The sequence below is a fragment of the Silurus meridionalis genome, chromosome 25, assembly GCF_014805685.1.
Source record: "Silurus meridionalis isolate SWU-2019-XX chromosome 25, ASM1480568v1, whole genome shotgun sequence".
NCBI lineage: Eukaryota > Metazoa > Chordata > Actinopteri > Siluriformes > Siluridae > Silurus > Silurus meridionalis.
Genome location: NC_060908.1, coordinates 7934580 through 7955292, shown reverse-complemented (window position 1 = coordinate 7955292; position 20713 = coordinate 7934580). Strand labels below are relative to the sequence as shown.

Below are 20713 nucleotides of genomic sequence, written 5' to 3'. Positions count from 1 at the left end.
GAAGGAATTGTACATTCTGTCTTCTCTCTGATAAAACACACTGTAATAAACGGATCAAGGACACTTTAGAGTCGTACCAACATGCACAAAAAAAAAACAAGCCATGCAAAACATCAATGCATGTTTGCTATTTCCACTTGCTTAAAGCTTTTACTTTAGCATCTACAAACTACAAGAAATGGTTTATTCTGAAATTAATCACTCTAGCAGATGTTTGTCTTTTAAGTTTTTAGATAATTAATCCGTAATTTTTCTACAACCAAAGCCAATTGACTTAATTCACAATAAAGCTTAAGATTAGCACTCTGAACCTGCCTTGTGCAAACCAATAGGCTTCAGAAGTGTAAATGTTTAATGTTACAATATTTGCTAAGAAGAAGAAAAAAGGAGAAGAGGAGAAGTAGGAGGAGATGGAAGGAATGAATAGGAAGAAAAAGTTAAAGAAGAAGAAGAAGAAGAAGAAGAAGAAGAGGAGGAGGAGGAGGAAGAAGAAGAAGAAGAAGAAGAAGAAGAAGAAGAAGAAGAAGAAGAAGAAGAAGAAGAAGAAGAAGAATAGTACTGCAGGTCAATGTTGTAAAGCTTTGAAGGTCTGGTTTGTTGTGATTTATGGTTACACCCTGTTCCAGTGAGAGGAATGCACAATAAACTACACCAGCTTTATCTGTGTGTGTGTGTGTGTGTGTGTGTGTGTGTGTGTGTGTGTGTGTGTGTGTGTGTGTGTGTGTGTGTGTATGTTTGTGTGTATGTAAGGATTTATTAATAATATACACACAGGGATACAAAGAGAATAAGGGAAAGGGAGAGAGAGAGAGAGAGAGAGAGAGAGAGAGAGAGAGAGAGAGAGAGAGAGAGAGAGAGAGAGAGAGAGAGAGAGAGAGAGAGAGAGAGAGGTTAACCATTAAATAAACCCCTGTTCTGTGTGTAGCCTGGAATAGGAGGTGCTTTTGTTGAGATCAGATAGAGAAAACACATTACACACATACTCACACACATTCCAGCCATTATGAGACTAACTTAATCCACAGGTAAATTAATACCTTTTACAGCTGTTTTGTTTTGTGTAATGAGGTATCTTCTCTTTCTTAAGCACATATTAGCATTATTAGTATTACCTGAACTTGTTCCTTGTTTAATTCTGCAACATAGTCTCAGCATGATGTTCCTAGGTTGTTAATATGACAGTATGTTAGAGATTAGATTTATGTAATCCTGGCAAATTGATGGTTTGGAACTTTGGATTCTTTGATAAGTTCACGTTCAGGGTCATCTACAATCACTTCATATTACAACACGATTTCCTTCTGAAGCTTCATTGGTAGGGAATTTCCATTGCTACTGTTAAGGTTTATGTAATAATGATACTATAAATACAGGTTGTATTCATATAAACCATTTCTCTTTAGGACCTACATGTTTCATCCGTGTGAGAGTAGAGCACACCACAAACGTTTGATTGATTTATAGATTAAATACTACATATAATATTATTTCCTTTAAATGTCAGTCAAAGAATTTACGCACTAACATTGTGTAACACGGTATATTTGTTTTGGACCCTTTGTTTTGGACACATGGAAGGATGTGTTACATTTAAGATTCAGTGCATCTTTTTTAGGGTGTAAATAGAACTACACATAGCACTTTTCTATTTCTCTGTCTTAGTGTTACTAATATAATTGTGTTGCATTAAAAATTGTATCACTCCTGTCATTAAAATGGACTTAAACACCACTTGAATGAGGAAAGTGGTACCTTAGTGGTTAGGCATTGGACCCAAAGCTCATAAATTAAAATCCCAGCCACACCAAAGCTGCCACTCCTGGGCCTCTGGGTAAGACCCTTAACCCCAAAGCTGCTCAGTTGTAAGAATGAGATAAAGTTAATAGAAATAGAGATAAGTTGCTCTGGATAAGGGTGTATTCCAAATGCCATAAATGTAAATGTACTTGAATCACACCAAGAATTTACTTATTTTTATGCAAATGTGCCCATTTTATTCAAAAGCCTATTTGAAAGGTGTAATCCCGTTGTTCGAGATGTCATAACACATAGGTAAAAGCCCTTTGATGATTTTTGGACTCAGTCATTGGAGCCTTCAAGTTACAACAGAAAATCGGAAAATCTAGAGAGAAACTGTTATGCCTATAACAAAAATGGTCAAAATTAAGGATTTTAGATTTTCAGATACTAGTGCAACCTTTGCTCAATGAACAGGAAAATAAGTCCAGGTGAACAGAGATTTGATACAGGCTCTCGAAGATTTCCAATTTATTTGGCTTGAGTCAGTCGGAATTTCACACTTAATTCTTAGAAAACAGGACTCATTGGACATCATTGAGAGATAGAATGATATCAGTAAGCTTATTGAAATGGAACAACAAGATCACTGATTATTTATGACTAGTGAATGTAGCTCAGCCCATGAGGAAGTTCACACAGAATTATACAGAGTACACCAATGTTTGTTTAGACTGCCTGATTTAGGATCAGCAGACACAGTGAAATGTATTACTATTAACAGTACATGTCTATTGCCAGAGCGATGCCTATTGTTTAAAGAGTATAGTAGAGTAACTCTACATGTTCCTTGTAATTTCTTCCCTATTTTTAGTCACCAGTCTTTCTGTTTTACTCTAATGCTAGGAAATGCCATGGAATTGACTGAGTAAGTTGCAAACAACCTATTCTTTTTTTAACAAATTCTTTCTGTTGAAATCTGTACACTCTTCTACTTTGAACCCTCTAGCACAGGCACTGGGATAGACATACTGACATATCTCACTGTATGATGTGCAGCCTTTGTGTGTGAGCATGTGCGTGGGTGATTGTGATGATAGCTGACTGCTTTATGGTTTTATGGAGCCGCTTTTTTAGGGTTTTTTTTTTCCTTAGTACAAGGATCATGAGCACTTATCATTTGCACAATCTTTTCAATGAATGTGTGCTAAGCAGATTTGTCTTCAATCCGAAGGAGGGAGTAGACAATCCAGCCATGGTCGTTTCTGAAGATCCTGGTATGTAAAGTTTTGTTCACTTTCCACTTTAGACCTATTTTATGCTTTGACATGTATTGTATTGCGAATTAAATATGTAAACTTTTCTCAAAAATTCTAGTTTAAATACTGATTTAATTTAACGTTAGACAGAATACAAAAGGACAGCAGGTTATACTATATTTAATGTATGATACTTAAAAGTTATCTCGACCTGTAGTGAAGTTTAGTGGCCCCGTGCCCCGGGTGTGCATGCTGAAAAAAGAAGAGGGAGAGAATTTCGGCTTCCACCTGCGCTTGGAGAAAGGACGACAAGGCCATATAATCAGGCAGGTGGAAGTATTAGGGGTGGCCGAGAAGAGTGGACTGAGAGACGGGGATCGCCTTCTGGAAGTCAATGAACAATTTGTGGATGACATTGACCATATGGAGGTTAGAGCACTGTAATACTGTGTTGGTAAAGATATTTTAAATATTGATAATTTGTCCCTCCACAACCAATTGAATGTAGCGTTTTCATACTATTTTAGTAGCATGTACCTTTATTCTTTTTTCAAATTGGGATTTTTTTTACAATTGTTTAAGTCTACAGTCTTCATTGTGTCATTTAGACATGCTTTCGTCCATGACCCATAGAATCTACATGATTATAGAGAGCTAGTTTCATTAAGAGGTTCTCCTTGTAAATGTTTCTAGTGGGGAAACTCCATTGTATGACCAATATTTATTTATTCTGAAAATTATCTCCTAAATGTAGCTACCCTTTACTATGTATGAGGTAAATTTACCGCCAAATACAACTGCTACACTTAAGAGATTTCTACATTTCATTTTTTTTTTTCTGGACATCAGTCCAGTACCAATCAGAATTAACTATCTGTTTATATGATGCCCTTTTACCCCAACAACAAAAAACTTTTTATATACAATATTTTATTGTACTATATGAGGTAATGTGTAGTTAGATTTCACTTTTCTGTCACAGTGGTGAAAAGAATGAGAATTGTGCACTATACGAGGGAGTAGGTTTAGGTTTAGGGTTACTGATTAGAAGGTTGGGGGTTCAAGCCCTAGTGTCGCCAAGCTGCCACTCTTGGGCCCTTGAGCATGGCCCTTAACCCTCTGTGCTATAGGCGCACAGTATTATGGCTGACCCTGCGCTCTGACCCCAGCTTCCATGCAAGCTGAGATTTGTAAAAAAAGAATTTCACTGTGCTATAATGTATATGTGACAAATAAAGGTTATTTTATTCTACAACTAAAAGACTCATGACACCTAGTGCATTAAAATAATTGGCAAGCTGTCCTTTTGTTTAATGAAGCATTATAATAACAATAATGCTTAAGCACAAGACTTGACAATGTTTCTGACAATGTTTTTTTCCTTTGGATAATACAATCTTACAGTGTTGTAAATGTTAGAATGTCTGACATGCCCACATACAGTCTATGGACAAAAGTTTTGGGACACCTGACTTTTCCAGCCATATGTGGTTTTGTCCCAGACGTTTAGCACAAAGTTTGAACGACACAATATAGAATGTCTTACCCCTTTAGGATGAATTGCAATGCCGACTTCACCCCACGCCTCCTCGCCCTACATAAGTGCTTAGTTTAATAAAAAGCTATTGTAGCTGAGCACAAACCTACACAACCACACTCCAAAATCTAGTGGAACATCTTTCCAGAAGAGTGGAGGTTATTCTAACAGTAAATAGGGACTAAATGTGGAATGGGATGTTCAAAAAAACACATATGGTCTTATGGTCAAGTCTCTACAAACTTATGTCCATATATTTCGGTGTAGTTTTTGTAGATCTTAAAAATAATTGAAATATTGATAATTTGTCCCTCCACAACCAATTGAATGTAGCGTTTTCATACTATTTTAGTAGCATGTACCTTTATTCTTTTTTCAAATTGGGATTTTTTTTACAATTGTTTAAGTCTACAGTCTTCATTGTGTCATTTAGACATGCTTTCGTCCATGACCCATAGAATCTACATGATTATAGAGAGCTAGTTTCATTAAGAGGTTCTCCTTGTAAATGTTTCTAGTGGGGAAACTCCATTGTATGACCAATATTTATTTATTCTGAAAATTATCTCCTAAATGTAGCTACCCTTTACTATGTATGAGGTAAATTTACCGCCAAATACAACTGCTACACTTAAGAGATTTCTACATTTCATTTTTTTTTTTCTGGACATCAGTCCAGTACCAATCAGAATTAACTATCTGTTTATATGATGCCCTTTTACCCCAACAACAAAAAACTTTTTATATACAATATTTTATTGTACTATATGAGGTAATGTGTAGTTAGATTTCACTTTTCTGTCACAGTGGTGAAAAGAATGAGAATTGTGCACTATACGAGGGAGTAGGTTTAGGTTTAGGGTTACTGATTAGAAGGTTGGGGGTTCAAGCCCTAGTGTCGCCAAGCTGCCACTCTTGGGCCCTTGAGCATGGCCCTTAACCCTCTGTGCTATAGGCGCACAGTATTATGGCTGACCCTGCGCTCTGACCCCAGCTTCCATGCAAGCTGAGATTTGTAAAAAAAGAATTTCACTGTGCTATAATGTATATGTGACAAATAAAGGTTATTTTATTCTACAACTAAAAGACTCATGACACCTAGTGCATTAAAATAATTGGCAAGCTGTCCTTTTGTTTAATGAAGCATTATAATAACAATAATGCTTAAGCACAAGACTTGACAATGTTTCTGACAATGTTTTTTTCCTTTGGATAATACAATCTTACAGTGTTGTAAATGTTAGAATGTCTGACATGCCCACATACAGTCTATGGACAAAAGTTTTGGGACACCTGACTTTTCCAGCCATATGTGGTTTTGTCCCAGACGTTTAGCACAAAGTTTGAACGACACAATATAGAATGTCTTACCCCTTTAGGATGAATTGCAATGCCGACTTCACCCCACGCCTCCTCGCCCTACATAAGTGCTTAGTTTAATAAAAAGCTATTGTAGCTGAGCACAAACCTACACAACCACACTCCAAAATCTAGTGGAACATCTTTCCAGAAGAGTGGAGGTTATTCTAACAGTAAATAGGGACTAAATGTGGAATGGGATGTTCAAAAAAACACATATGGTCTTATGGTCAAGTCTCTACAAACTTATGTCCATATATTTCGGGTGTAGTTTTTTGTAGATCTTAAAAATAATTGAACTATAGTCAGTGGTATATTATGCATTTAAAAAGCTTATGAAATGACTTTTCATGCTAGAGTTGTTTTTTTTTTTTTTTATCAGGGGCTGCAAGGTCTTTTCAGTCTTAATGTCAATAGCACTTTCATTTCTGCTATATAATTTCTCTCTGTTCTCTCTTTTATTTATTATAATATTTTGCAGGTTGCTCGCATGATCCAGACGAGTGGGCCTCAGCTGTGCTTTCTGTTGCTGAGCAGTGATGAATATGAGCAGGCTGTGGCTCAGGGCTGGAACCTGAAAGAACTGAGCAAAGCTCAGCGTGGTAAGGAGTGGAATCCTCCGCGTCTTTGCTACATCAAGAGAAGTGCAAGTGGCCTGGGCTTTAGCATTCATCCTGTGGAAGGTGAGTGATCTTAAGGAGCCATATTGACAGAAAATATAAGCTATACAGTTTCTTTATGTTTACACTGAGTGTATTGCATTGTATGCAGAGCATCAGTTTTTGGTTTTATGTCAGTGGAGGCTTTTATTATTTTAGCTGAGGCCAAATTCAGAAAAACTTTTACAAAAAAAAAGATGAACTTCATATTTCATTAGAGGTCATTGATATTCTAAACATATGGCTGTGTTACTTATAGTTTGAATAGTTGCATTAAACACATAACTCTTCTGTGTTATAAATAGGATTGTTTCTATGTTTTTAGTGTGCTATAAGCTTTAATGAACAATATATATTTGGAAATAACCGTGCATTAGATAATTATTTATTTATTTTTAACTATTATGAAATTTTAAATCAGGGGACCCATTGCAATCTAAGAGTTAATTTACTTTTGGCCCATTGCCCTCAGTCAAGTTAGATTTTTGGCTCATCTTTTTTCCCCTCACTGCATACCACTGATTTTGGTTTGTCTGACCAGTCAACGTATCAAATTAAATTTTATTAGTCACATACATAACCACACACAGTATGACATACAATGAAAAGATCAGTCATCACCATATAATTTCAAACTAGTTTCATGGTTTTTTTTTGCTGGTCCTCTACTTTGTTACCTGATGTCTTACCTGTGTGTGTGTGTGTGTGTGTGTGTGTGTGTGTGTGTGTGTGTGTGTGTGTGTGTGCGTGTGCTTCGTTGTGCTTTGCGTTTAAATAAAGCTTCCACACAGTAATTTTTACAGATACTGATAATAAAAAAATATATATATATTTTGTTTGGGAATTGGTCAGAAAGAGGAACCAGACTCTAGACATATTTAAGAAGGTAGCAGATGTAGGTAAGACATGTGACAAAGGCAAGCATCTTGACATGCATCAAGAGTGAGTCATAGACAGATGTGGAGGAGAGAATCCCCCATTTTTTTAATAGACTTTATTTGTCACATATACATTACAGTACAGTGAAATTCATTCTTTCCATAACCTAGCTTACTCGGAAGCTGGGGTCAGAACGCAGGGTCGGTCATTATTCGGCCCCCTAGAGCACAGAGGGTTAAGGCCCTTGCTCAAGGGCCCAAAAAAGGCAGCTTGGTGATACCAGGGCTTAAACCCCCGACCTTCCGATCAGCAACCCAGCGTCTAAACCACTGAGCTACCACTCCCCCATTAATTATTATAAGATGGATTCACACACAACTTGGTGTATGTAATTTTTTTTTAACCCACTGGAATTTGAATAGAGTGGAGTGAATTAAATCCACAATGATTCTGTCTCTAATCTTCTTCTTTTGGCTGCTCCAATTAGGGATTGCCACAGCAGATTATCTGTTTCTATACTACTCTTTCGTCTACATCTGGCCTTTTTCCTACCAACCACCTGCATGTCTTACTTCACCACAACCTCCTCTTTGACCTTTCCCTTTTCCTCCTTTCTGGTGGCTCCACCTCTACAGGCTCTTATCAACCTGCTCCCTACTCTCACCAGAAATCACAATATCATCCGCAAACATCAGAGTCCACAGAGTCCTGTCCATCACCACTGCAAACAGAAAAGGCCTTAGAGCCGATCCTTGATACAATCCAACCTCCACCTTGAACCAGTCTGTAATTCCTACTGCACACTTCACTGCTGTCACACTGTCCACATACATGTCCTGCACCACCCTCACATACTTTTCTGATAAAAACCTGACTTCTTCATACAATAACACAACTCCTCTCTCAGAACCCTGTTGTACGCTTTCTCAAAATACACAAACACACAATGCAACTCCTGATACTTCTCCATCAACATTCTCGAAGCAAATAATGCGTCTGCAATGCTCTTTCTCGGCATGAAATTATACTGTTGCTCACAGATGGTCACCTCTTCTCTCTTCCACTACTTTTTCCCCGGTAGGTACTGCAGGTCTGCACATCTAACTTATTCTTAAAAATTGCTACCAGCACACTCCTTCTCCATCCCTCATGCATCCTCTCACCTTCCAAAATCTTGTTAAACAATCTGGTCAAAAACTCCACTGCCATCTCTCCTAAACATGTCCATGCTTCTACTGGTATGTCATTTGGTCCAACCGACTTTCCTCTCTTCATCCTCTTAATCGCTGCTCTCACTTCCTCCTTACTAATCCTATCCACTTCCTTCTATACCATCTCCACATCATCCAACCTTCTCTCTCTCTCTCTCTCTTTCTCTCTCTCTTTCTCAATTTTCTCATTCATCAGCTGCTCAAAATACTCCCTCCATCTTCTCAACACACTCTCCTCACTAGTCAACACATTTCCATCTTCATCCAACTTGCAGCACATCCTTTCCCGCTCGGTCACTCTGCCTGGCCAATCGGTACAAATCCTTTTCTCCTTCCTTAGTGTCCAACTTCTCATACAGATCCTCATATGTCTTTTCTTTGGCTTTTGCTACATCCCTCGTCACCTGCTGCTGCATCTCCTTGTACTCCTGCCTACTTTTCTCATCACTCTGCCGATCTCAATTCTGTTTCACCAAATGCTTTCCTGCACTTCCTAATTTCACCACCACGTCTCATTGTCTTCCTTTTTATTTCCAGATGTCACACCAGGTACCCTTCTAGATGTCTCCCTTATCAATTCTGCAGTAGTTCCCCAATCATCCAGCACCTCCTCACCACCACCGAGCCCCTGTCTGACCTCTTCCCTAAATCTCACACTACAGTCTTCCTCCTTCAGTTTCCACCATCTTATTCTTTTTTCAGTCCTCACTCTCCAGCCATCCTACAGACCACCATCGGATACTGTCTAGCTACACTGTCCCCTGCCAACACTTTACAGTCTCCAATCTCCTTCAGGTTGCAACTACTACATAGAACATAGTCCACCTGTGTGCACCTTGTTCCACTCTTATACGTCACCCTATGCTCCTCCTTCTTCTTAAAATAAAAAAAAAATCTCTCTATCATATCAGCTATTTCTCTCCCTTTACCAGTCATAGTACCAACAATTAAAGTACCAACTCCAACCTCCACTCTCCTACACTTCTCCTTTTCCTGCTGTCACTGTAAACAACATCCTTCTTTCCTTCTCCTCCTTCGGCCAACAGTAGCCCAATTTCCACCGGTACCCTGTTGGCTAACAATACCTGTGGTGGTCGTTGCTAACCGGGGCTTCGACTGATCCGGTATGAAATTATGATTCGTGATCCGCATATTTGATTTGGCACATGTTTTACGCTGGATGCCCTTCTTAACTAAACCCTCCCCATTTATCCAGGCTTGGGACCAGCACTAAGAGTGCGCTGGCTTGTGCAACCCTGGGTGGGTTAATGATTTTAATTGTTCTTAAATACCATATGACTTAAATGAAGTAAATGTTAGGACAAAATGTGTGGATTTGTGAAAACTCAAGATTAAATATCTTGAGCCAAGGTGTGTGAACTTTTTTCCTCAGTTGTACATATAGAGCATGACAATGCTCAAACTGTAGGTGTAATATGTGTGGTGTGCAATGTGTGCTCTCTTTAGGTGAAAAAGGGAAGTTCTATATAAATCCAATAGCAGGAGGCCCTGCTGAGAAAGCAGGACTGAGAAAAGGAGACCGCCTGGTTTGGATCAACGGTGCCATGGCTTGTGAACTCACGCATTCTGCTATGAACAAGATGGTGGGCATATCTTTGAGCTTATTTGATAAAATAACTGCAATTTGTTACTTGTGAGAGCTTAACATTGGGGTGTTAGAGCAATTGACATTGAAATTTACTTCAAAGTACAATGCATAAATGTACTAAAACTTATTTGACTAATAATTTATTTACAACTTAATTACACTTACAACTAATCTCAGCAAATCTCATCTTAAGAAATTTTAAGTCCATCTTAAGTGGATTTGCCCAACTTGAGTTGTTATTTAGAGTACAAAAGACAGCGTTGTTGGAAAGTGGTAGGTTAATAGTTAAGATCGGACTTCTGTTTGGACTTTGGAGCAAAAGGTCATGAGCTCAAGTCCCAGTACCACCACTAAACCAAACTCTAACCCACCACCACAAGTTGCTGCTCCTTTGTCCTTGAGCAAAGCCTTTAACCTTCACCAGATCAGGTGTATAAATAAGATAATTGTAAGTTGGTTTGATTAAGGTTGCCTGACAAATGCAAATGTTGTTTTAGCAATTCTTCCTGGGGGACTAATTATTGGGTAATTCATATATCATCGTACTTAAATCTTTGACTTTTGGACAAAGCTATCAAAGATTTAGTTGTCCAAACATTAACACAGAACTACAGTCTATAATGGCTGATTTTGATGGCTTAATATCTTTTCTCTTTAGGTAAAGAAATGCAACAATCACATAACTGTGTTGGTGATAGACAGCATGAGTGAAAAGAGCTACATCCACAGGAAGATGGCCATTCTACCAGCCATGGCTGATGCCCACAGCATGCCATACAAACCCAAAAGAGTACACCTGATACAGGGTCCAGATGGATATGGCTTTCTGCTAAGGCATGAAAAAATTTCAACAGGACGCAAAGGTACCAGTTAATCACTGTAGCATGTATGCGCTATAGTTATTGTGGTAATTGTTACAGCATGCTTTATTTGCCATAGCTCTGTAGTGCAAGAGTGCTGGCATTAAGGCAAACTTATCATAAAACCATTTTTACTGGGCATAATATACATTGTAGTATTTAACATTAATTTCTGAATAATTGGTTTAATTGACAAGTCAATTTGAAGTGGTCAGTAAAAACTTTGAAATCGCCAGGTTAAACACAGGGATAGTGCACATCATTAGTGTCCAGTTATGGTTGGTCATAATATTTCATTCGGTACACTGCTTGTGTGCATCTAGTTCATATAGTGCGGGACGTTGATGCAGGCAGTCCTACAGAATTTGCAGACATTAAGGATGGGGAGATCTTGTTGGAGGTGAATGGGGAGTCTGTTGATCATCTGTCTCATGAGGAAGTTGTCAGCAAAGTCAGGAGAGTGGGCAGCAAGTCAGCTTCACTACTATGACCTTAGAAGGCCAAGATTTCTACACTAAGGTGGGTGAGTTTAAAAGATCAAGTATATTTATATACTCAAGTATACACTACATATACAGTATCTCAAAAAAATTAGCACACTCACATTTTAGCACCCATTTTAGTAGATCTTCTCAAGGGACAATACTATAAAAATGAAACTTAGATATAGTTAATGTAGTCAATGTGCAGCTTGTATAGCAGTACAGATTTACTTGCCTCTGAAAATAACTGAACAGCCATTATTGTCAAAATAGCTGGCAACAAAAGTGAGTACACCATAAGTGATAACAACTATACGTCATGTAACTATGCAAAACCATGTCCTATTCATCATGTATATGTTTTTGTCTGCTCGTTAGGATCATACAAATTTGTTTGATCATACAAATCTTTTATTAGAGCAGTTAAAATGAGTGTTTTGAGTACAATTTTCTCATACTGACCACTGGATGTTCAACATAGCACCTCATGGCAAAGACTCTCTCAAGGTTTTGAGAATTAGAATTGTTGCTCTCCACAAAGATAACCCAGGCTATAGGAGGCACATTGCAACAAATCGGTTTGCTTGGCTGTCGTCCCAGAAAGAAGCCTCTTCTGAAGCTGGCTCACAAGAAAGCAAGCAAACCAGCATGTATGGCGACGCCCTGGTGTGGGGTACCAAGAATATTGTGTCAGAATATGATGCGCTCTTTTTGAAAGCTGAAGGTGAAGGTGATCAAGTGGACAAGTATGTCTCCAAATCTGAACCCTATTGAGCACCAGAAGCACCATGGGTCTAACATACAGCAGCTCTGTGATGAGTGGAAGAGAATTCCAGCAACAACTTTTGCAGCTCTGGTGAATTTAATGCCCAGGAGGATTAAGGCAGTGCTGGATAACAATGGTGCTCACACAAAATATTGACACTTTGGACACAATTTTGTGTCAGCTATTTTTACAATAATGGTTGTATGTTGAGTTATTTTCAGAGGACAGTCGATCCCCGGTCAGGGAACCAACCCCAGCCATTACGGTTGCACAAGCCAGTGCACTCTTAGTGCCGGCTCCTAAGCCTGGATAAATGGGGAGGGTTGCGTTAGGAAGGGCATCCAGCGTAAAAACGTGCCAAATCAAACATGCGGATCATGAATACGGATGATCCGCTGTGGCGACCCCTAATGGGAGAAGCCGAAATAAAGTAAATCTATACTGCTATACAAGCTACACACTGACTACTCAAAAGTATATCCAAGTTTCATTTGTATTGTATTGTCCCTTATAAAGTTTTACTAAAATGGTTGCTGAAATGTGAGGGGTGTACTCACTTTCGTGCGATACGGTATAATAATATTATTATATCATTTAATTACATATTTTTTTTAAGTCTTTCATACAGAAATTCTTTCTTACGCTGTTGTAAAGTACAAGATAAAAAGACCTCCGTTCACAAAATTCACAACTAATTGAAAAAATTAATCTAAATTAAAGATGAAACTTGAAGACTAATACAAATAGAACATGATGCCCTTTACTTAATATTAAATTTAAATTTAAGTTTATACCGTGCATGGTCACTAAATCAAAAGTATAGTTATTATTCAACTATAGACACAGTAAACATTGTCTCTTTATATTTGTCATAGCTCATAGATCATGCAATTGATTGAGTGAAAAAAGTCCATGAATGTGCTGTCAAATGTTTGTACACTCTGGATATTAAGGTTTGACTTCATCTATTTCTGTCTTCTTTAATTTTTCTCAGCTGGGTCTGTCTCCCTTGCTGTTCTGTGAAGATCATTATTCTGGAAAGGAGCAGCAGGAGAAGTCAACTTCACAGGAACAGAGTCCAGCAATTTTAGTGTCCTCAGTTGACGCCCAGGAAGAGCAGGATGTCGAGCCCAAACCAAGACTGTGTGTGCTACAGAGAAGTCCTGTGGGATTTGGCTTCCATTTGGGTTGGGTCCAACAGAAACCTGGCACATTTATCAACCGGGTATAGAGCACTCTTCTGTCCCTTTATTAGGTGCTTTTCTTTGGCCAGACATAGAAAAAATAATTAATCAGCAGATTTTGGTACATAGATTGTAGGATAATCACAGGAAACAGATGATTAATAGATAATAGATTAATATTATATTTATTATATTAATTATAAATGTTTTATATACTTTATTTATACCCTCCTCAATGATCTAAAACATAAGGCAAGCATTCTAGCTGCAAGGTTTATATAACAATATGCAGTAGTATGCAATATGCAAGTAAATTTCGCTCTCTATTTATATAGTATTGGATAAAACACACGATTGGTCTGTGTTCAATGAAAAGAAACAACATTGTAGTTCTAATGTATCACAGCACTCTTTGTTATTATTATTTTTTAGAACAGTATCCCAATTGTGTTTTGCTTCTGTTTTATTTTATTCCATGCAGGTGGCCCCTGGAGGTCCAGGAGAAAGTGCTGGCCTCCTGCAAGGTGATGTTCTAGTGGAGGTGAATGGACAGAATGTAGAGGAGGAGTGTCTGGAAGATGTGATTTTACTTATGAAGAAGGGAGGTGACTCTCTCTCCTTGCTAGTGATGGACAGAACAGGTTATGAGTGGATGAAAAAAACTGCAATGCCGATCACAGCTAAAAAAGTAACAAAGGCCTCTCAGGAAGTAAGATTAAAATATATATATTTTTTACATTTTATCAAACACAAAAAAAGCCATACTCAGATATTATAAAGGAATCAACTTTATTTTTGCAGGTACATAACCATGAGAGCTCATCTCCCACACAGCAGTCAAATCCTGACGAGTAATGCAAGTTCCTTCCTGAGGAATTGTAAAATGTATTTGGATCTACAGAACAACAATGATGGGAAACATATAACATTACTGGATTGGAATTTAAGAAGACTGTTGATAAATAAATCATGGCTCTTTTTGTTAGAGCAGTGCTTATTACCTGTTCTTTTGCTGTTGCTATTTAAATAATGCATGTACAATGCAACAATTATTAAAGGAAACCACATAGTAACTCTCAAAACTGTCAAAATACACAAGACATATCCAACTAATGCATTCTGTCATACCACCAACCTTATTTTCAGTTTACTCAGCTTTCATTCATTTCAGCAAAAATAATTCCTGCAGTTTTATACACAAAGTATTACATTTTATTACTTATTTTCTGTGTTGTATAAAAAATAGAAGCAGTGAATTAAAATCCATCATGCCACCATAATTTGCTATTAAGTCTATGCAGGGATCTCCTCTGTACGGTTGTCCAACGTATCCAAAATAAATCAGTGGGTCGGCTATGCTAAGGTGTAAATGTGTGACTGCATAGCACTTTGGGATGGACTGCTTTCTCATCAAAATCCTGAGATAAAATCCAGATTAAAAAATCTTCAGTGCACATCTGCCATGTTTTTTTGAGTCATTTTTGTAAAAGTCATTTTTTGCTATTTTAATACAGTTGCAAATATATGATTGAAATCATTGCAACTACAGCATTTGCTTTTGTAACTTTATTGTTTTGTTTGTTATTTCGTAATTATTCCCAATCAAAAAATTGCATAATGATAAAAGTCTAGATTTTGAGATAGAGACATCGCCTACAACCTGTACACACCTTCCTACTTTCACCATGCACATAACAATATTATATACTGTAAGAAGGTTTATAAAGTGAAGCTAATTCAGTCTTATTTCATTTGCAAAAATTAGTAAATGCATTCAAGAGTAAAGCTGATTACCTGCATACCCCAAAAATATTATTATTGTTATTATTATTATTATTATTATTATTATTATTATACCTTAAAGAATAATAAATCTTAATATCTAGGATTAGAATAATAAACCTTAAAATCTAGGATCGTACATAAACCCCAGAGTACATTCATGGAATTTTACATTTAAGGCACTAGGTAGATGCCCTTATCCAACATGGCTTACAATGATCTTTTTTTTTACATAACTGAGCAGCTAAAGGGTTTAATGGTCTTGCACAAGGGATCCAGGAGTAGAGGGGGTCTGGTAGGGCCTGGGACTTGAAGTCACTTCTGATCAGAAATCCAGTGCCCTACACATTAACCCCCACCACTCTGAATAAATTTTGTATAATCATTAATTAAATTGCATGATTTACAAATTTCTGATCAGAACAGCATGATGCACATCTATTTACATCAAAAGCCTCTGAAAATCCTCAATAGGAAGTATATGTTCATGTCAATTAGTGTTTGTTTGAAGGTTTAAGTTTGCAAAAAAAATCACTTTTTATAAGTCTTGCAAACAAATACATTAATCCTGCTGTGCTGATGGTGACTTCTCTTCTCTTCTCTTCTCTTCTCTTCTCTTCTCTTCTCTTCTCTTCTCTTCTCTTCTCTTCTCTTCTCTTCTCTTCTCTTCTCTTCTCTTCTCTTCTCTTCTCTTCTCTTCTCTTCTCTTCTCTTCTCTTGGCAGGTTTTTGACCACAGAGTTTGTGTTTTTATCCCTGGCGTTTTCTGTAATTTTGTCACATTTATGGAGAATTAAATCTGGAGTAAGTATTTTTCCTAATAACAAAGTGAAATATTTTTTAATAATGCATAAATATTACACTGTTAATAATACATTTTTAGATCTGTGTGATGCATGCATTTTTGTAAAGGAGAACAGCAATCTCAGAATAATTCTAATACATTTGTGCATTTACATCTGGGTTGATCTGCTGCTAATCATGAAACAATTGACAACTCTTTATGTAACCATCATAAATTTGATTATAGCAGGATATAATTTCTTTGAGACTCAGGACTATCTCTTTTTTTAATCTCCTCCTTCTGATTGTAACAGAACAATGAGACGACTATTTCAGAACAAGATTGTTGAAAGAAAGAAAGAAAGAAAGAAAGAAAGAAAGAAAAAAAGAAAGAAAGAAAGAAAGAAAGAAATATAAATTATCCATACTTAAATAAATAAATAAAATAAAGTGTGCCTTTGAATATATTGTTGTATTCACTAATCATTGTAATTGGATATCTAATTAACACATCCAAGCTTTAAAAAAATATATTTTTTTATAAATCTATCGCTTGACTAAGCCATTTTATTTTATTTTATTTTATTTTATTTTATTTTATTTTATTTTATTCATTTTTTTAACCCGGAAGTGTGGAAGGTACCGCTTCTCTACAGTACTGTTAGTAAACCAATAATATGCCGTCGCCTCTTTCTTCAGCGCTTATATATACAGTATATATAAAAAAAATGTAAATCCACAATTTATTCTTTTGTTTAAATCAGCTTAAATTTGTATTGTTTTATTTAATGCAAAAAAATGTTAAAAAAGATATTTCTAACAGTTATAATTATTTTGTAGGCACTTTGAGGATTTAGATCAGGCACCTCTGTAGTCATCCCTGCAGAGGTCCTTTCCTGTAGGTGACATTCATTTGAAGGGGCTATTCGTTAGCAGCGAGCAGCAGATTATTAGAGTGAGAAGCCATGGCGCAGGCAGTACAGAAGCTGGTTGCAAAAGTTCCCTCTTTGGTCGGCGGTAAGTTGTTTTGTGAGATAAATAAATATGAAGAACAGTTGTTTGGTTAAGTGAGGAGAGAGTGCTGGCCTTGTAGAGAAGCAATGGCCGCGACGGGAGTGATGTCACGCAGCTAACTTTGCTAGCACATTTCTGCAACCCGGTTACACGGATTTTTACAGTCATTGACAATTGCGTTTATTTGCTTATATATTTAGCTAGTATATTGTTATAGTATACTAGTTGGAGATCATGACTGATTGTTTCTTTTGTCGGTTTTGTAGCCGCTGTGAGCTACTCGAAGCCCCGGCTATCGACCTTCTGGTACTATGCCCGTGTGGAGCTGGTGCCTCCTTCTCCAGCTGAAGTCTCGAAGGCAGTAGCAGGAGTGTCCGATCTCGTCAAGGCCTTCCAGGCTGGCCGTCTGGGTCAAACCACAGTTCGGGTGAGAACACACAACCTAGGAACTTGCTTCTGCTTTGTTTAGTTTAGCTGTAGTTTCACACCTAGGTCTTTTTTATTTGTGTCCTACCTGAATCAATCCTCCGTTTAATGCCATCATTATGAGCACTACATCACAGTAGGCACTCGGTTTTACAGGACATCTTATGTGCACTATAATAACATTTTGCATTCACTTGAACTTGGAGACCCAACCCTGTTCCAGCATGGCAATGCCCCTGTGCACCTTGAAGATCTGGTTTACATGCTTTGGAGAGGATCTTGAGATCTTCTATAAAGCTTTGGAACCCTGACTGCACCCCAGGCCTCCTCACTTACATAAGTACCTGCCTTTTGTAATACCCTTGTGGCTGATGAACACAAATATCCATAAGCACACTCCAAAATCTAGTGGAACATCTTCGCAGAACAGTGGAGGGAATTATAAGAGAAAATTGGAACTAATTGTGAAATGCAATGCTCAAAAATCACATGCTATTTTATAACCAGGTGACCCAATACTTTTGGCAATATAGTATATTTACAGATATTTGTCCGTTGCCTGACGTCAGTGACCCGACTCAATGAATCCCGCAGTAAGGGGGTCTGGTGGGCCTGGGATTTAAACTCTTTAATCTTCTTTTGTTAAAGGACTTTGTTTGGACCAGCAGCAGCACTGCTTCCCAGCATTGCACAGCTGTACTGTAGGACTTAGTTATGTTTTTGCAAAGTGCACTTCTTTCTGAGCTGACATAGTGATAGCTTTTGTATTTATTGCCATTATTATTATTATTATTATTATTATTATTATTATTATTTTAAGTAACACCATTGGTTCAGGTTGTACTTGTTTCTGGTTCAAACCTGAATACAGAACCAGTGTTTAAAAAAAAAAAAAACACAAATCAAGTTTTTTTTTTTTTGAGGCATTGTTTTGTACACTGAATTGCAGACATAGGACCGTTTGTGTGTTAAGCAATAAAATAAAAATCAAGGTGTTCAATGGTTTTTGACATAAAAAACATTTCCTGGTATTATGTTCAGGACACACATATGGAGGTCAAGCAGTCAAAATTATTCAAGTTAAAAAGCAACTTTGTCAAACCAATTTAAAATGTATTCTTGATCAAAAATGTCTTTTGTTATCTGGCCTTTTTAATACTTTATTTTGTTGAATGCATTTTATTTATTTTCTCTTGTCAAATTTTCCAGTGTGTAGGAGTATTTGTACAAATGTGTACTCAAGGATGTACCAGTGTTATTAGTACATTTAAAGTGTAGTCCAGTGAAAATCAGATGTACACAACTTTTGTTTTTTTTTATAACATTTGTGATTGTAATAGTTTATTTATTTATTTTTACAATAGACTGTTAGCTACCGTGTTTCCATGAAAATAAGCCCTAGTTAAGATCCTTAGCCGGCATTTATGGTGGTACGATTGTTCTGTTGCAACACACAATGTTGATGTATTGAATTATAAAATGTTAAAATGTATATTAATAAAATAACGTTTTCATTAATATACTATAATAATTATAGTAATATAATATTAATATAATACCAGTAATATAAATTATAATTACCATAAGTATTTGTTAATACCCAAGCAGGTGCCTTTGTACAAGAGATACAGTACAGTTTGTACCATACATAAATAAATGTATGTTTGTGATTGTTGTATATGAAAATGACATCCCCTGTATTTTCGAAGAAACACTGTAGTAAGAGTGAGAGAAGCCCTTATCCAGTTGTTGGCAAAGTGCATTATGAATATTTTTACCCGATCATGTTTTTTATTAAATTATAATTTGCCTTCCAATCCTTATATAGTAAGAGCGACAAAATTATCTAATACATCCGAGCATCACAAGTGAGCTATGATAGTCATCTGTTTTGAATAAATTTAACAGGATCACATTGTATTTAGAATGTTTGAAAAATCATTTCATTAGTAGTCTATGGTTGAACTGTATTCTGCTTGACTAATGTTTCACTTGGAATAAAGACTCTAATTAGATAGTCATGTGCATGTTACTGTGGAAATAAATAATTTGCTCAGTTAAGAGTCAAAGGGTCATAACTCTCTCATTTGTTTTCACAGGACGCTCTGAGGAATGGTCTTGTCGCCACAGAAGTTCTAATGTGGTTCTACATCGGCGAGATCATCGGAAAAGGAGGCATTGTGGGATATAATGTGTAAATGTGGACTGTTGCTTGCTTCCTTCTTGTCCAAGCGCTTTGTTTCCGCTTTGAACTTCTTGGATTCCAGGAAGTAAATAAATATGTATTGTTCAAAGAAGCGTATATGCTCAGTACAGTGATGGATGGTGGGTTTGCATAATATAAACTTTTATTTAGTCCAATAAAAAAATAACTTGTACATTTAACATATAATTTTTTTTAAACTACCTTGTTTTTTGCAATGAATTTGAAAAGTACTTTAAAGATGATTATGCTGAAAGGTATATATGATGTTCTCCTTTTGGTATCAACACAAAGCTTCCTTATATAGTGTAGAAGCAAATGTAACTATACCATGAGAGCTGTAGAATAAATGGCTATTGGACAGACAGACATACTTTCAAAATGTAGGTCAACCTAATCTCTGTCTGCTGTATCTATAGTGTCATTACTACTCAATAGAATTTCAGATTCATTACCTGTACAGTAAAACCCCGTTGTACGAGCATAATTCGTTCTTACAAATTGCTCGTGTGTCCATTTGCTCGTATGTTCGAACTAATTTTCCCCATAGGAATTAATGTAAAAGGGATTTAATCCGTTCCGAGATGTCATTCGATCGCTTATTTCTGCACTCAAAAAGTATTTGTAGCCTATTTTTAAAAACAAATACACCGCAAATTACCGTAATATAAACATAATTTAACACTTACTCATGCGGTAGTGGTTGATTGCAAGTGTGAGACGCGCACCATGCTCGTAACATCCTCGGGTTCCATGGTCATTCTATTTACTTTCTTTTTCAAAGCACCATCGCTGATTTTCTTGGGAGACATTTTTCAAGATTTCTAGTGAAATAAAAATACAAAACTAAAAGAAGTTACTGTGGGAGATCGTATGAATACGGGAGCCACTTTTATTTTTTTGTCGGTCTGCTTAGTGCCCCACGCAGCATGTCTCTGGGGCGCGCGCGTGCATGCACACACGC

At 36.9% G+C, this 20713-nt stretch overlaps 2 protein-coding genes across 2 annotated transcripts; both read left to right on the top strand.

Moving 5' to 3' along the window:
* The first annotated feature begins 964 nt into the window (after positions 1-964).
* On the top strand, positions 965-14996 carry pdzd3b (PDZ domain containing 3b). The gene is given in 12 exon segments (XM_046838539.1): positions 965-1025; positions 2612-2665; positions 2953-3014; positions 3214-3425; positions 6374-6575; positions 10109-10245; positions 10909-11113; positions 11434-11565; positions 11568-11629; positions 13353-13583; positions 14024-14251; positions 14344-14996. Coding segments are annotated over 11 exon segments (1554 nt in total). The 5' UTR covers positions 965-1025; positions 2612-2636; the 3' UTR covers positions 14398-14996.
* Positions 14997-16965: 1969 nt separating this feature from the next.
* On the top strand, positions 16966-19931 carry atp5l (ATP synthase, H+ transporting, mitochondrial F0 complex, subunit g). The gene is made up of 3 exons (XM_046838574.1): positions 16966-17123; positions 17387-17547; positions 19646-19931. The coding sequence occupies exons 1-3, from the start codon at positions 17072-17074 to the stop codon at positions 19742-19744; spliced, it is 312 nt and encodes a 103-aa protein (XP_046694530.1). The 5' UTR covers positions 16966-17071; the 3' UTR covers positions 19745-19931.
* The last annotated feature ends 782 nt before the right edge of the window (positions 19932-20713 follow it).

Bases quoted from the DNA above. Each gene is read 5' to 3' on its own strand.
- atp5l (XM_046838574.1), top strand. From the start codon at position 17,072: ATGGCGCAGGCAGTACAGAAGCTGGTTGCAAAAGTTCCCTCTTTGGTC. The intron at 17,124-17,386 runs GTAAGTTGTTTT...TCGGTTTTGTAG, and splicing joins AGTTCCCTCTTTGGTCGGCG to CCGCTGTGAGCTACTCGAAG. The intron at 17,548-19,645 runs GTGAGAACACAC...TTGTTTTCACAG, and splicing joins TGGGTCAAACCACAGTTCGG to GACGCTCTGAGGAATGGTCT.